The 16066-nt window shown below is 30.7% G+C and overlaps 1 protein-coding gene across 2 annotated transcripts in view; it reads right to left on the reverse strand.

Moving 5' to 3' along the window:
- Positions 1-16066, reverse strand: part of LOC130451371 (protein tolkin-like) — a 45499-nt gene that overhangs the window by 20139 nt on the left and 9294 nt on the right. Inside the window, exons 1-2 of one of the 2 annotated variants that reach the window (XM_056790350.1) lie at positions 14780-14799; positions 13448-13869 (exon numbers count right to left, since the gene is read on the reverse strand). In XM_056790350.1, the coding sequence (XP_056646328.1) occupies positions 13448-13646 (199 nt within the window). In that variant the 5' untranslated portion in view covers positions 13647-13869; positions 14780-14799. Of the gene's footprint in view, positions 1-13447; positions 13870-14779; positions 14800-16066 lie in introns of those variants that run through there. The other variant, XM_056790351.1, reaches the window with a different exon arrangement.

Below are 16066 nucleotides of genomic sequence, written 5' to 3' on the forward strand. Positions count from 1 at the left end.
TCAGAAAGTGAATCGGATAGGGAAAATTTGGATGAACAAATAATCCAATTGAATGTTTCCTCACATCCACAAACATATTCAAATAGTGATTTTATTGCCCCGATTCATTCCAGAAATATTGACATGACATATAGTTCTATCAGTAACCATGAACATGAAGAGTGGTTGAAAGAGTTACAGAACCTTCCATCTTGTTCTGTGGGAATTGGAGGTAGGAAGCAGTCATTGCAAGAAGAAAATGAACGGTTGAGAAAGGAACTAACCAATGCTAGGAAAAAAGTTAATAACCTGAATACTCAATTGAGAGTTACAAAAAAAAGGATTATGAAACGCAACTCACTGCGAACGTTTTGTATGGAGAAGGAACTCTCACGAATTTTACAAAATCTCTTGTGAATATGCAATTACGACATAAGATGAAATCCCCATGGTTACTATCTGAAAAGAAAACTGCCCTGTCATTATTTTATAAAGGACCTAAGACATACAGATATTTGCGACAAAATGGGTTTATTTTGCCGGCAATATCAACAGTGAAATGGGTTGCCAATTTCCGTTGCAAACCTGGATTCAATAAAAAAATTTTTATACACCTTACTTTAAAGGCGTGTTTCGAAGATATGGGCGAGTTTGGAAGAAAGCCTTTCCCTGCCAGTGAAGCTCTAGTTCTCATGATCAGAGGAATCTATAGCAATTGGAAAATTCCTACTTGCTTGCATACTTTGTATCGAATGTCATATTCTTCTTTATGGTGTATAATTACCAAGGCATTGGAAAAACTTGGTGAGACAAAACTAGACACAATAGGCATAGTATGTGATTTATCAAATACCAATCAGAAACTCATAAAGCATTTGGGGGTTAACAAAAACCAACCTTATTTTTTTCATAATGAGAAAAAATATTATGCTTTTTTTGATGCTCCCCATCTGCTGAAATGCGTTGGAAATAATTTTTTGAACAATAGTTTCATATTTAATGGGCAATTCATATGTTTTTCTAACATTCAAAAAGTTTATGATATTGATAAAAGGAGCAAAACAGGCAAGGCCTTATTGAAACTGACTGATAAGCACATCAATCCGAATTCTTTCGAAAATATAAAGATTAAATTAGCTGTCCAATTGTTGAACCACAGTATTTATTCTGTCATAATGACATCTTTGGAAATTGGTGAACTTATTTCAAGTACGGCTAAAAATACGGCTAACTTTGTTCTAACCATGAACAATTTATTTGATGCCCCGAATAGTACACGTTTACCTTCAACAAAACCCTGTAATCGTGTTCTGAGCGATACGAATCCAGTAATGCTAGCAGCTTAAGCTCAGGATATGATTTATTGGAAAATCTATACAAAGTTGGAAAAAAGGGAAATTTAACCAGACATAATAGCTTTGATGGTTTTCTTCTCACCATTAACTCCGTTAAACAATTTGTAAGTGATACCCGAGTGGTATGCAACAAATGCATTCTGTTGCAGTCATAGGCAATACATTTTCAATTTATTATTGCGAACTCAGATTTTCAAATATTGTAAAACTTTTAAGTTCATTAAACACTAGACAAACTAAAAAAATTGATGAATTATCAATAATTCAGCATAACTGAGCAACCAATATATTTTGTATATTCTTTCTGTTTTTTTTTGGTAAATCAATACACAATCTTTTTTATGTCAACGATTCGGTAGCGTTGATCCAGCTACCGTTATGAAGAAAAATGTTTTATAGAATTGTTGGTCCCTAGCTGACATTAATGAAAAAATTCGAAAACTAGAACATCAATAATATTATATATTATTATATATAATACGATGGTTCAAGTTTTAAGTGCAAAAAATTGTCGTACATTTTTCAAGGTCCATTCACAGTGGATTATATTTTCGATAAATGGTGAATATTGAAATATTTGTGTGGATTGTGGTTTGATTTCCAATATTCAACAACAAAAAGAATAATTAATAACCAATAATAATCAACGTTTTTATTTATAGTAGGTTTTCCAATAGTAAATGTGATTGATTACTATGACCCAAGAATATCTAGAGGCCATCGCGAGTAGATTCTACATGTACTACATTTTTGGGGTTTTACAGTCTTCTTAACGTATATTCAGGTTGTTTAGTGGATTTTGTCCATTTCTTTCTGTGGTCAAAATTACGAGCTACTTTGGATATATTTTCTTGATAACACATAGACCAAATGGGTCGGGTACTGGTTATAAAAAAAATAATTTCCAGATAACAAAAATATTAGAATGTGAATAATGTTCCGAAGCAACACTATCATAGTTTTTAACAAACATTTTGAGAATTTGAAAAAGTTTTAAAATTTCAATAAATTTACTCAATTTGTTGGCCATTCGAATTTCCCACTAACAATGTTGTAGCTTTAAAATTCACAAGGAATATATACAGGACCGTACTACTTGTAGTTTCTGATAATTTTTTTAAACGCTAAACTTTGAGTGTTTTATTTAGGTATCTAATATGAAGGATGCAATTACCTCAGAGCCAAAATCCGTGATTCCTGACGTTTATGCCAAAATCTAACTTTTTTTTTTTTATTTACATTCATTTATTTCAATTTATTCATAATGTACTTCAGAACTTCTCATTGTTTTGAAAATACAAAATTTTAACTCATCCCACTCTATTTATATTGAAATTCGTCTGTTTACAATTTAACTGAAAGTCCAAGCATTAGGTAATGCCATAAGATGTTTATTGCCCAACCGACCTCTAGCTTGTTAGAACCTTCATGCTAAAAAAATTATCATCTAGGTATCTTTAGAATTATAAGCAACAAATAGATTTAGTAAGTTCCGAATATCGACGACGGTAATTCTTCAAGAAAGAACATATTGCACAATTGAAGAATTCTATAATGTCATTAATTGAATTATTAGTACGATATTGTATTACGATACATTTAGTATATTTCATCTCATTATGTTTAAAATATTAGTATAGTTAAACTTTTTACAAGTTATTGTTTTTGATTTTATCAAATATATTAATACAGTACGAAGCGGAACAAAATCAAAAATATTTTTCCCAGGAAGAAAGAGGAAAATGGAAAAATCACATAAATCAACTGAAAGTTAAAAAAAACATACAAAATAGCCAGGACTTATTTTTTCGCCTCTTCAAAATATCATCAAAATATGAATGTTCCAAAAATACATTCATGACCAAGGTTCTGAAATCGCGAATTCATATTATTTCAGTCACCAAAGGAAAGTGTATATATTTTATATACCTTTGTGCAAGGATCCTTCTTTCTATCCCAAATTTAAGTGATTAACAGATTAATGAAAAATTATTTGTTTCATTTGCTAGTGCTACACTCATAACAAAAATCTTTTTTTTATACATTGAAATTGGTGACAAATAATTAGTACTGAGATTAAGTTTATTTTCGGTTCGAGATGAATACATGTTATAACATTATTAGAAACATGATATTTCAAAATATCTATTGTAAAGATTCCTATCGAATAGGTAATTTGTGTCACTGTCGTAATAAAAAGTAAAATCGGCAACAATGTACTGTCGGTTCGAATTTCGACGATAAAGAAAACTTCACATTTAGTTGGGATCTTTCCAAAAAAATAATAGTTGTTGAAAATAGTGCTGTTTATTTCAGATTGCACTAAGCTACGGGTCATTTTTATGAAGAAAAGTAACTAGATGGCGTGCAAAATTGCCTCAAATGGTTTTAACATTGTCACTGTTCTACAATCCTATTCTTTATACAATGCCAATACATTGAATAAATTTATTTCCTTATATGAAAGCTTAATAGGGATATACATTGCACGTAATAATAGAGATTTAAAGTGCATATTTTTTAGTGTATTTAGGGTAAGCTCGTAGGGCGAGCAGAATTGATGTTGGAAATAGGGTAAAATTGACAAATTGGAATTCGTTAAAAAACTTTAAACTCCGTTCAAATCTCTTATTCCATAATAGAGAAAGAGCTCATCGCGATAGTTCGGAGATGCAAAAACTTCCGTCCCTATTTATTTAGCAAATCTTTCAAAATTCTCACCGACCACAATTCACTGATTAGTTATTTTCCCTTAAGGAGCCAAATTCACGCCTTATGCGTTGGCATCTTATGTTAGAAAAGTTGGGCTTCGTCGTAAAATATCAAAAAGGTAAATTTAATCATGTAGCGTACGCGTTATCGCCAGATCCACCCAAACTGGACCTAAACGCACTAGAGACAACCTCTATGAATTTTAATCTAGACGACATAGATGAAATAATCCAAAATGAACTCAAAAGAATTGGTAAATTGTCAAACATATTAACGACCGATATAAATCCATTACCAGATTTACCAAGAAATGACAACAAACTTTTAAACGAACAAAAACAAATACGTATCTTACATTCAAATTCAACACTCTTTAGTAGATACACAACCAAGTATAGAAACATCAGATTATTTCAACCTTTGGCGACATAAATGACACAATTTACCAACTAGAAACCTAGACCGAAAGAAAAACCGACCGTTCATGTGTCTGGGACATTTAACTCGTATTTGTATTCAACTTTATATGCAATTATTTTTATTTATGTTTTAAAATTTTTCAGAATCAAAATGTTTTATTTGTATTTTATATATTTTATGGTTTATAAATATTAAAAGTTTTTTATCGTTATTCTTTTTTAATCTGATGAATATTGTATACAACATTCTCCGTGCGACAGTGCGGAGTCACAGTCCGCCGCCAGTGGCCGTGCCCAGAATCTGAACGCCAGTTCCGGAAGGTTAAAGTCAATTATATCAGCATCTGGATTGTAAGAGCATATTGACGTTATGTTACTCGCACTGTTTTCGCAGTAAATAATCACATTGCCAGTTTAAAAATTAAGATATAACGAAAATATTGCATTAACAAAAGAAAATGTCATTCCAATATTTCGAAAGCAGCGTTAATAAATGTTCATTCTACAATGAACATTCGAAGTTGTACTTTTCTTTTTTACTTTACTATTATTTGCAGTTGAGCCTACGTACAGTAATGATTCATCAAATTGTAGCTAATACAATATTCTGCATGATAGCATGCTTTTAAATGTAGTTTTTTTGTATTTGTCCAAGCGACTAATGACGGTGATTTGAATAGGAAATTATACTTTCTATTTGAATATGAGATAGAAACGTGTTTAAGATTAATATCTCATCATTTTCTGTATTATTTTTGATAAAATATCTCGACTGTCGTCTAATAACAATTGAATATATCACATCTGTGTTGTAGTCATTGATATAATTAAGTTTAACATCCCGTTTAAGTAATGTAACAAATCTTTTATGTTCACTTCCTTACACCAAGAGATTCTATTAAAGGTCGGCCGAATTTATTTACTTCCTCCGTTAGATAATCTGTCACTTGTCGATAATTGAATTTATTCGATAAATTTGAAAAAGACTTCTTCTTTGTTGATAATTATAATAAACGTTAGCGAAGTTGATTCGATTACATAATGTTACATCATTGTAGTGATAATGACAAACAAACTTTATATGATTGACTCGCATAGTAAAAACCTGGAGGAAAACATTTTAACGATAGTGTGAAAGAGGATTGTTATTAGAATCATTTCTCAGAATCTGAAAGTACCTACTACTTCTTAACATTGTCTTTACCATCTGATATACATATATATATATATATATATATATATATATATATATATATATATATATATATATATATATATGTATATCAGATGGTAAAGACAATGTTAAGAAGTTCTAATGAAGTGTTATTAACCCTCCAAACTCGCAAGTTCTTGTACGGGGAGCTCGTACAGATTCGACCAACCGAAACCCTTCGCAATAATTTAAAATACAAAATGTCATGTAAAAACTAATTTTTTTCATATTTCTGAGATACTCCTGATTTATATTGCCATTAACCATTCAGTTTTGAACAAAAAAAATTTTTATGCATCAAAAAGAACTTTTTAATATAGCTAAAACTACACATGGACACACTAATACAATAATAAAAAGGAGAAATTAAATTGTTTTTATATTATGTTGTAGCTTACTAAATGTTTCAAAGTAACTATCAAAATGACTTAGAACGTGTTAGGGACAAACAATTTTTACACGAAAATCGTGTTTTCCAGCTTTTCTTCGTATCGCAATAGAAAAATCGTACATTTACCATGCTAAGACCTATAAATTTCACTGATACTCTGTTTTATAATTCTAGGCATATTTGTGATTCTAATCCGTCTTTTAATTTTGGGTTCCATAATATTATTGCTATTGCTATGTCGAATTTTCACAAAATGATTTACAAATCATGTATCATCTAGTTGCCACAAAAAATTTTCTGCAAGAAACGTAGGAACAGTGCCTCCTAGTACAAGCATCTTACTTACTCAGTAACTAATTGTTATTGAAGGTGTTCTCTTCACAAAGATACGGACTAAGAAACTTCCTTTCCGGCACCCGTTCTCAAGAAATTTTTATGAAACTCAGTGCTGCTTCTATTATTCCATAATTATTTGTTTTAGAAATTTTGTTAGTAATTCGGAAAAGAAGAATTTCAAAAATTCTTTTTGGATCCAAGTTGCTACCGGCCTAATATGTAAATATTAGTTTTTGCAATACATTTGCATATTATAGTTACATTTGCAATAGTTGCAAATGTAACTATAAAGAACCAGTAGATGATCGACCTATACGTACAATATGCAAACAAGAAATTATAAATTTATTAGATACAAAATACAATTTTTGATGGTTGGCTGGAATTGTAGAATAGAAGAGCACGGAGACTATATTTTGTATTCGTAAGATTCTGTGGTGATTAATGTCAATGAATTTGAGAACTGGTATAAATGATTAAGAGCATAATTTTTTCAATAGTTTAATTGGCCACATACTTGTTATTTAACTATAAGAGACTCCAAGTTCCAATCTACAAATTTAAATTTAAATTCAGAGGACACACAAAAGGATTGAAAAATTTTATTCCCAACAAATTAAACGGGTGAAATTGGTCAGTTGAACACGTAAATTGTTTATGAAAAAATGTTAATTTAGTTATTGAGAACTGAGAACTTGATGAATTTGTTTCGAGATGAACGAAAGAATTTATTTTTTCAATCCAGAGTCATTTTTTAAACTTAATCGGTATTCATATCAGTATATATATATATATATATATATATATATATATATATATATATATATATATATATATATATATATATATATATCGGTTCCCGGATCTGATAACACAGTTATGTTGTTGTGCTTGATAAAATTAAGTGAAGGTGATGTTGGTAAAAAATAATATATAATAAATACTTAAAGTGCTTAAACATGTTTTACTTTAAGTTTACCGATTTCAAAAAGTTAAAATGAAAATATAAATTCATTATAATAAAATTTGGTTTCACCAAATATTCGACGATCTCACCATTACATGTTAGTTATATATTTTCTAGTACTTATATCTACTGCTTCACCGAATAGCACAATTTGCAAAAAAATGATGAACAGTAAATAAAAGACTGGAAATATTGTAAATGCTCATTGTCAGACTGATAACCTTGATCTCAGTTGACCAAGTTTTGAAAAGATAAAATGTTATAGTTATATTAGCAGATATTCAGAGATCGATGAGGGATGTAATGATGATACAAGTGATGACGAAACTCATGTTGGGTGTTTGAAAAAGTTCGCATTTTAGGGAATTGTAACTAACGAAAATGACATCAGATATTATATTTTCTATTCACACATGATAACGTATTATTACCTTCAATATATAGCCCTTCCCTTCATGCGAACCTTTTATTCTTCTCTTTCAGGGCGCGTACCGCTTTTGCTTTTCCAGCCTCAACAATCTCAAATCGTGATCTTTTTAATGTAGATTTTACCTAATAAAATGGATAGAAATCGCACAGTCCAAGATTCGGTGGATAAAACGGGTGTTCTATAGTTTATTTCAGAAAGGTATAGAGTAATAAAATCTCATTAGGTATGCAAAGGGATCACAGAGTGACCCAACGAATATTTAAGCCACTTTCATAGTTTGGCATTGATTTCATTGTAAAATTATTTCTTTATATTAAGTGCAGGTTATCCATTCACAAACACTGGAAATAGTGTGCCAAAGACGTGCCGGTAGGATACTCGTAAAAAGGAAAGATTTTTTATTTTTATTTTTAACAGAATAATAATTAGGCATTATGTACTTGTACATAGTATTAGGTACACTTATTATTTATTGAAAATTATACAAAAAGTACATTATACAGAAATTAGAAAAAATCATAATATTCTTCGTCATCTGAGGAACTGTCATCTTCTCTATAATTAACGGGTTGACGGTCCGATGGATCAAGTAGTCAAGATCCCATATTTTCTCCTCTTCTTTAATGACATGCCGAACTGCTTTTCGCCAGTTCTCTGGTGTCACCTCCTTAATGGCTTGATCATACAGTAGCTTAACGTTTTTCTTTTTGAATGTCGTGTTGCGTCTTGCTACAAATCCTTTCACTTGCGCCCATATAAGTTCTATAGGATTTAGTTCGAAATGGCATGGAGGTGTGCGCAGCACAGTTACACTATGTTTTTCTGCTAAATCTTCCAGGGCGTATTTCATAAAACGATGTTTGTGTAAATTTGCTATAGCTAATAGTTCTTTTTTTATAAAATTATCTTCAAATACTTTTGGTGGTTAACCAGTCAATAATTTCTTGTTTTCTCCAAGATGAAGTTAGAGTCTTCTCTATGCTTTGAGAATGATAACTTGCGTTATCCACAACTCCTGCTAAATCAACCACGGAAGATATTTTATCATTTCACCAAAATAGTCTTCAAAAACATCCGAATCCATGTCCTCGTGGTAATCTCCCGTATGGCACGACTGAAGGGTTAGCAAACCTTCTTTTAAAAATCCCTCTTCACTTCTAATATGGACGATTATTAGTCTTTTCCCTTTACCTGAAGGCACCTTAATACCCGTTGACAGGCCTTCCATGAAAGCTTGGCGAGCACTGGTTATATTTTTGTCTTGCCACATTTTTGGTACTGTATAACCTTCATCAATCAATGTCTCATCAAGATAAAATATTTTCTTCCGCTCTGTTCTGTACTCCTTTATACTTCTTAAGTATTTTCGTCGCCAGCAAACAATGTCATTGCTTTCCAGTAAAAGTGCTTGGCGGTTATGCTTTTCCCAGACAAAATCCATATATCTCAAAGTGGCTCATAAAAGTTTTTTAGTTATCAACGGAAAACTGTCATCCTAATCAAGCTCCATAAAAATCCCCCACAATAATTTAAAAACGGTGGACTTTCCAACTCCAGTCATTCGGGAACATCGGTCGACAGTTTCTTGTACAGTAAATTTCGGGTAATTGTATTTTATGCAATCGTGTACATTTAAAATAATAAGTTTACAATTCACTGATGGTGGAGAATTATTGGAACATCTTTTCGTTGGTGTAAATGTCACCATTTTATTACTAATCTTATAAAACTATGAGCACTATTTACGGCTTTACAGCAAATACTGATGCGTTAAACTAAACAAATATACTTATAAAAGTCTAAAACTTTTGGGTAAGGCACCATTGCCCTTACAACGCATGGTTAAGCCGAATTTGAAATAGGGTTGGAATTAGGCAGAGGCACTAATAGAAGGTTAAACGGTACCTGTTAAACGTAACTGTATAATCTACTTCCTAAGTAATCCCTACAAACTATTTCGATATTGACACTTCAGGCCAGAAAACATACTTTTCCTAATTCTCTCACGCAATTACTTGAAATTTTAATATTACAAACAATACTATTTCAAGACCTACACCTATGGCCGACACCGAAATTGAGCCGAACTGGACGGAATTCCCCATTTTATTACTCTATACCCATCTGAAATAGACTATAATACTAGTATGTTGAACTTCGCTATACATCTTAACAGACAATGCGGAATGAATAGGCACAAATACAAACTCGGCACGTACGAGGGCAGTTCAACGGAAAAGTGAGTATTCAATGGCAAAGTTACTTTACTGTAAAAAAATAATTCATATTCCAACATAATCTCCTTTTAACTCTAAGCACTTAATTCTGCGAGATTCCAATTTTAATAATCTCTTGAAAGCTCCACAAAATACCAATTCATGGGTCTGAAATTCCTTACCATCCAACTAAGGAGACAAATGAGGTATTTATGGTTCTTCAAAAGATGCCTTCGTTTTTCTCAATTATTGCATCAAAACGTGCCAGTTAATCAGCATATTGGCCAGTTATCGTTTTTCCTTTTAATAAATAATCAATAAACATTAAACAGTTATATATACTATAGATATGAACTTATTGGCCTGAAAACGGTTTTTGCTTTTTTAAAGGCATATTTATTCGAATGAAGTTTTGACTCAATTTTGGTTTCCGGGGTAAAATGGTGTACGGAAGTTTTATTTTTTGTTTCATTTGGATTACGTTTGAAGTTATCCAAATGTTCGTCAAAGTCAAAAGACTTAAAGAAAAGTTGAAACGTCAAAATTTATCTTTCTTTTAAAAATTCAAATCAAATAAAATAAAACAGAAAAGACCTAAAATCAAGAACATTTAGATGCATCAATATATCAAAAGGTCTAAGAGATACATTTATATATATATATATATATATATATATATATATATATATATATATATATATATATATATATATATATATACCAATACTAGAAAAGTTTATCTTGAAAAACTAGAAAGATCAACAGTGGAAGTTTAAATTATTGATTTATATATAATTCAATAACAATTAATTTTAATCAGTAATTACTCCATAAATAAAAAAATAATTGGATGAATGTGAGATTCCAAAAAATTGATAAAAGTATGTACTAACTGCTTTGCTGGAAATACTTTTTCAAATATTTAAGCCACTTCTTATCTAAAGGCTGACGTCAACACAAATGTGTTCTTCTTTAACCCCAGATAAATTGATTTTTAAATGTTCCGTCATAATAATAGGATTAATCGGACCGCATATAGTACCAACGTTGTGGTGAATCATTAGAAAATCCAATAAATATTTAAATAAATAACGTTTTGTTTCGTTTCCGTCTTACGCCGATATTCATCAAAATATTACCACATATTGAAATTACACTTTGTACAACTTCACCAACACTCAAGATCACTATCTGACGTAATTCGATGAACGAAGTAAACGGTAAACGTATACCTTTTTTCTTTGAAGACAATGACTTTGTTTTCAAAAACCTCATCAGTTTTATTTTGTAATTTTGAGTGTTGAGCAGTGTGACCAGTATAATATTCACTAATCTTAGATATATTAATAGATGAATATCAAGATACAGCTATTGCAACAATACAATAACTTCTTAATTGGTAAATATTAATATACAAAAAATAAACAATTATCAATTCAAATTATTTTTAGTCACATTGAAATTTATAGAATAAGTTATAAATTACGCTTAAATGGCACAGGCATTTTTTTATGTATAGAAAACGTTTGTAAAGCACAATTTATTTATTATTTGATCTGATTATTTGTTTGTTACTTCATGGTATGTTAATGCGGTTTATTCTCTCTTATACTGATAACTTTTAATACAAATATTGAGATGCTGTTACTATATATACAGAATAACAATTACTACAAGGAATTTCATATATTTCTCATTCCCACACGTATCTTTGGAAGGGCAAAACATAAAATAGTGAAATATTAGCGATTGTAACATGACATATTACGGATGTAATTGTTATAGCTGACGTCCTAGGGTCATTGTGACCAATAATTTCAAATGCAACCATATCGCAAGCAATGATACTTCTAAAGAGGTACTTAAAAAACTTAATCAATGGTACAAAAATCAAATCAGTAAGCCGTCAAATTCAAATACGCGCTCAATAAATTCAGAATTCAAGGTCCACCTTTTGGATAGTCGTCAAGAGTTTTTTTCTAATTATACACGTTTTTTATGTTTAATTTTAGTATTTTTTTAAGAAACAAAATGGTGTGCGCGCTCAATGTGAAAAAGTAGCAGCTTAGCAGCGATCTTAATACTTTCTAAGAGTAGACTAAATATTCGTACAAGCAAAGCAGTTCAATTAATCACCAACCATCACCCTAATTCGTAATATGATATAAGCGGGCGGTAGTATTTATTATGCAAAACTACCAAACAGACCGCAAATTTCTGATGATAGAAAAAATTATTCAATGATAGTAGGTAAATGCTACTTCTTCTACAACCCAAGTTTTATATATCTGTAAAGTCAGTAGTACAGTTTACCGGGTATTATTAACTCTCAGACGACGTGTTGAGATGAAGGAAATCTTCAAATGTTTCATAAAAACATACATAGAGGGTGGGTATCCTAGTAAACCATATCGCGGAACCTGTTTTCTCAAATATCAACACAACGGGTGAGTTATATCTGGAGTTGTTGCAGAATGCCAACGAGCTAATTTTCGAAATCGATAATTCAAATGAATTAGGTACTTTTGAAGTAACATTCAAAGAGGACTATTACGGTGCAGTAAAACGGTATTTGGATGAGGATTATGGTGGTAGATGAATTAGACAACGAAGTCCATTGAAATGGCTGGTTCTGTCACTGGACCTCATACCTTTGGTATTTTTCTATGGGCATCGAAGGTTTACTAAACAGACAATGCAACCTATTGCTGTAGAATGTCGATCCATTTTTGTGGACTTTTTGGAAAATTGCGTTTTTTCTACTGTCAGAAAGTAAATGAGTCTTGAAACTGTAATTACACTCAACAACATAAATAACATAGTTGTAAAACAAAACCAATATTACAGATGGATTGATTCCCCTAACCAGACAATTTTAATATAAACCTCATACGTTTATTGTGATTATTATTTTATTATTGATATGCAAATATATTTGAATTTGATTCTTTTTATGGTCATTAACCATTATTTGGACATGATTATGTTATCTGCTGTTGGTGAATGCGATACTATACTTGTGTATTTTAATTCCTAGAGGTCGTTAGTATACCTGTTTGACCAATGTTTGACGTATATCATATTATTCCATTTACTTAGTCATTTGATATCTTCATCAAAAGAATCATATAGGCTGTATCAGTGCCATTCAATTTGGAAATAAAATCAAATAAGAGTAGAGCGTAACAATGCATATGATGACTGATGAAAACAAAGTCTAAACGAACTAAAATGTTGAAATGAGAGATGAAGAGGTGAAAAATAATTTTAATAATTAATAACAACTGTAGTGAAAATAATGAATTGAAAAAAATGAAAATACTCCTTAAGAGAATGCTTAAAAATGTAGATGTGGTATAAGTTTGATTTCATAAAATTTTTAGAATTATTGCGCTACAAATTTAGTATGTTCAAAGTATATTATCTTACCTGCTTTACATGGATCTAAGTCTTCGTCATTTGAGGACTTCTTTGGAAACACTTGATTCATCAATTCATCTATTGTATATTTTGAATGTGGTGAAAATGACCACCAGTTTTCTTTCTTCTCCACTAATACAGTACTGAACACTGTCATGGTATGTAAAACATAAAAAGTAACTAGAATTCTACACATAATTGAAAACATTGTTTAACACTATATTTGTAAACGGTTTTATCACAGAAAAAAATTAATAAGCGAAACTTTCTGTTTATTTCACATGCCTTTTTGAATTCGAACCTCCTCACGACTGTAGCAACGTCAAGTAGCCAATAAATTATTATTTATTATCAACAGCGCGTTCAAAGATCACTGGTCTCTCTCGTGGTTGTGACAGCAGATGCATCTTGAAGTTTTGTTTAGTTACTCCCTGAAAAAATATAGACTGAGTTGATACAACAGATCATTGATACCAACTCATGCATTAACATTTATCATCAATTTTGGTAATTAAATTCTCGTTAACTCATTTTACTAATAGTAGAGCGGTCAGAAACTTTAATTAGCGAAATATTTTTACAAATTAGGTACTAATTACAAAGATCTGATAAATACGATAATTGTTACATATATAGCTTTGAAGTGAAATTTTTTTTGTTAGTATACGGGACTAGAACAAAAATATGATACACTTTAGAAAATAATATAGTTTATTCAAGTAGTCTAATAAAGCCTGTATTTTTTCATTATCAATTGATTTTGGCCTACATTTTAATTTAATTATTTTAAACTTGTAAAAAAGATATTAAAAACGAATTTAGAAGTAAAATAAACAATAACTCATAGCTTAGCCGTGCGGCATATTAATAAATTCATGAAAAATGAAAAATGTGAATTTTTAAGCTATTTTTAATCGTGGCTATAAAGTTTAACGAATAATTTTAGAGATGTAACTTTTGTCGATTTATACAAAAGACATTCATGTTTTTTTTAGCCAGCCAGAAGGCCAGATACCCAAATTCCGTGAAAGTATACATTTACCTAATATGTCACCCGTTCTGTTTGTCCTGTATGTATATATGATTAAAAAAAAGTAGTAAAATTTGCATTTTTCGATGCTAAATTTATGCTAAAATCAACTTTGATTGAAAAATGCAGGCTTTTGGATGGTATTTGTTTCCTAATTTTATTTGATTAAAGGTTGCAAACGGACAGTGAAAACTTATATGAAAATCGGTCAATGAAACACAAAATAGGAATTATCATACACAATTATTGTCTTGTAATTTGGTAATATTAGCTGAGACATATAATGTACAATTTGCACTACAATCACGTACCATCTTCTTTCTATTTCGACAATATCAATCGCAACTTTATGCATAAAAGTAGTATGAACAATACTTTGATTAACAGATAATTCCAGTGAGTAGAAGACGTCTTCGATAATCAAATATAACATTAACTGACACATAACAGATGCACAAATATTCTTTCTCTGTATAAAATACTTCAATTTTTATCAATTATTCAATATACTCCCATAATTTAAACAAAGTTGACTAGGATGAAAAATTTCCAATTTCTTACTTTGACCTCAAATATATCAGTTCACATAAAAATGTCAAAAGTTCATAAATAATCTAAGATAGTTTATTGACTGTAAATAAATTGAAGTGTGTAAACTAAAAACAAGGTTGTTCATTGTATCCATTATATAGTTACCAGAAGTTACTGTTCGCTTGAGCATTATCCAAGTTATTTATCATTTGTTTGTCTATTTTTCGATTACATTGTACGAAGTTTTAGTTTCAAATCATGTAATCGTTTCTAAGGCCACTTATAATCAAGCGAAAAGACTTATTTATAGTATTTCAATTGACATTCTGTGGCTAACATTAGCGATAATCAATTTATAATCTGGCGTGTAATAATTAATTCAGGTTTATTAGTTAGGATCATAATATATATCAACGCAAGAAATAAATTCTATACTAGTAGCAATTATCTACATTCCTATTCCTAAAGCAATTAGCCTAGTTGTTTTTCGGTAGTTGCTATCTTTATTATAGCTACTAAGTTTATATACTGTATTCACATTTACGGTTCACCTTTATTTACGAGTTTATATAAAAAATACTCAAATTCCAGGCGGGTTTCTAGAGTTGTGATTAATTTTTAGTGAATGCATGCTGGAGAGCTACAGACGCCTTCACGGAGCCATCCAATCGAGTCTACACCATATAGAGAAGGCATGCCTATAGGTGGAGGCGTCTTGCGATTAAAAAAAGAGAATCATTTATATGCATATCTGTAATACTCCTATATGGACAGTTCTTATGGGAAAAAACGTCTCTACATTACGGTGCCGACAGTATTCATTTTCTCTCTCGTTTGTTACACTTTATCTATACTGCGTATGGTTCATGCGCGCAAAAGATGTGTAGAACTAACTGAAGCGCTCGGAGGAGAGAGACAACGATACACATATAGTAGTATTTCATATATGTTGATATATTTCTTTCTCTCTTTCGGTGCGTACTAAGCATGCGCGACTCTGATTCAACTGACAACGGTAAAAGTGCGAGTCTAGCCTGTACGTCTGTAAATAAATATCAGAATTAACC

Source organism: Diorhabda sublineata, chromosome X (genome assembly GCF_026230105.1).
Source record: "Diorhabda sublineata isolate icDioSubl1.1 chromosome X, icDioSubl1.1, whole genome shotgun sequence".
NCBI classification, from domain to species: Eukaryota; Metazoa; Arthropoda; class Insecta; order Coleoptera; family Chrysomelidae; genus Diorhabda; species Diorhabda sublineata.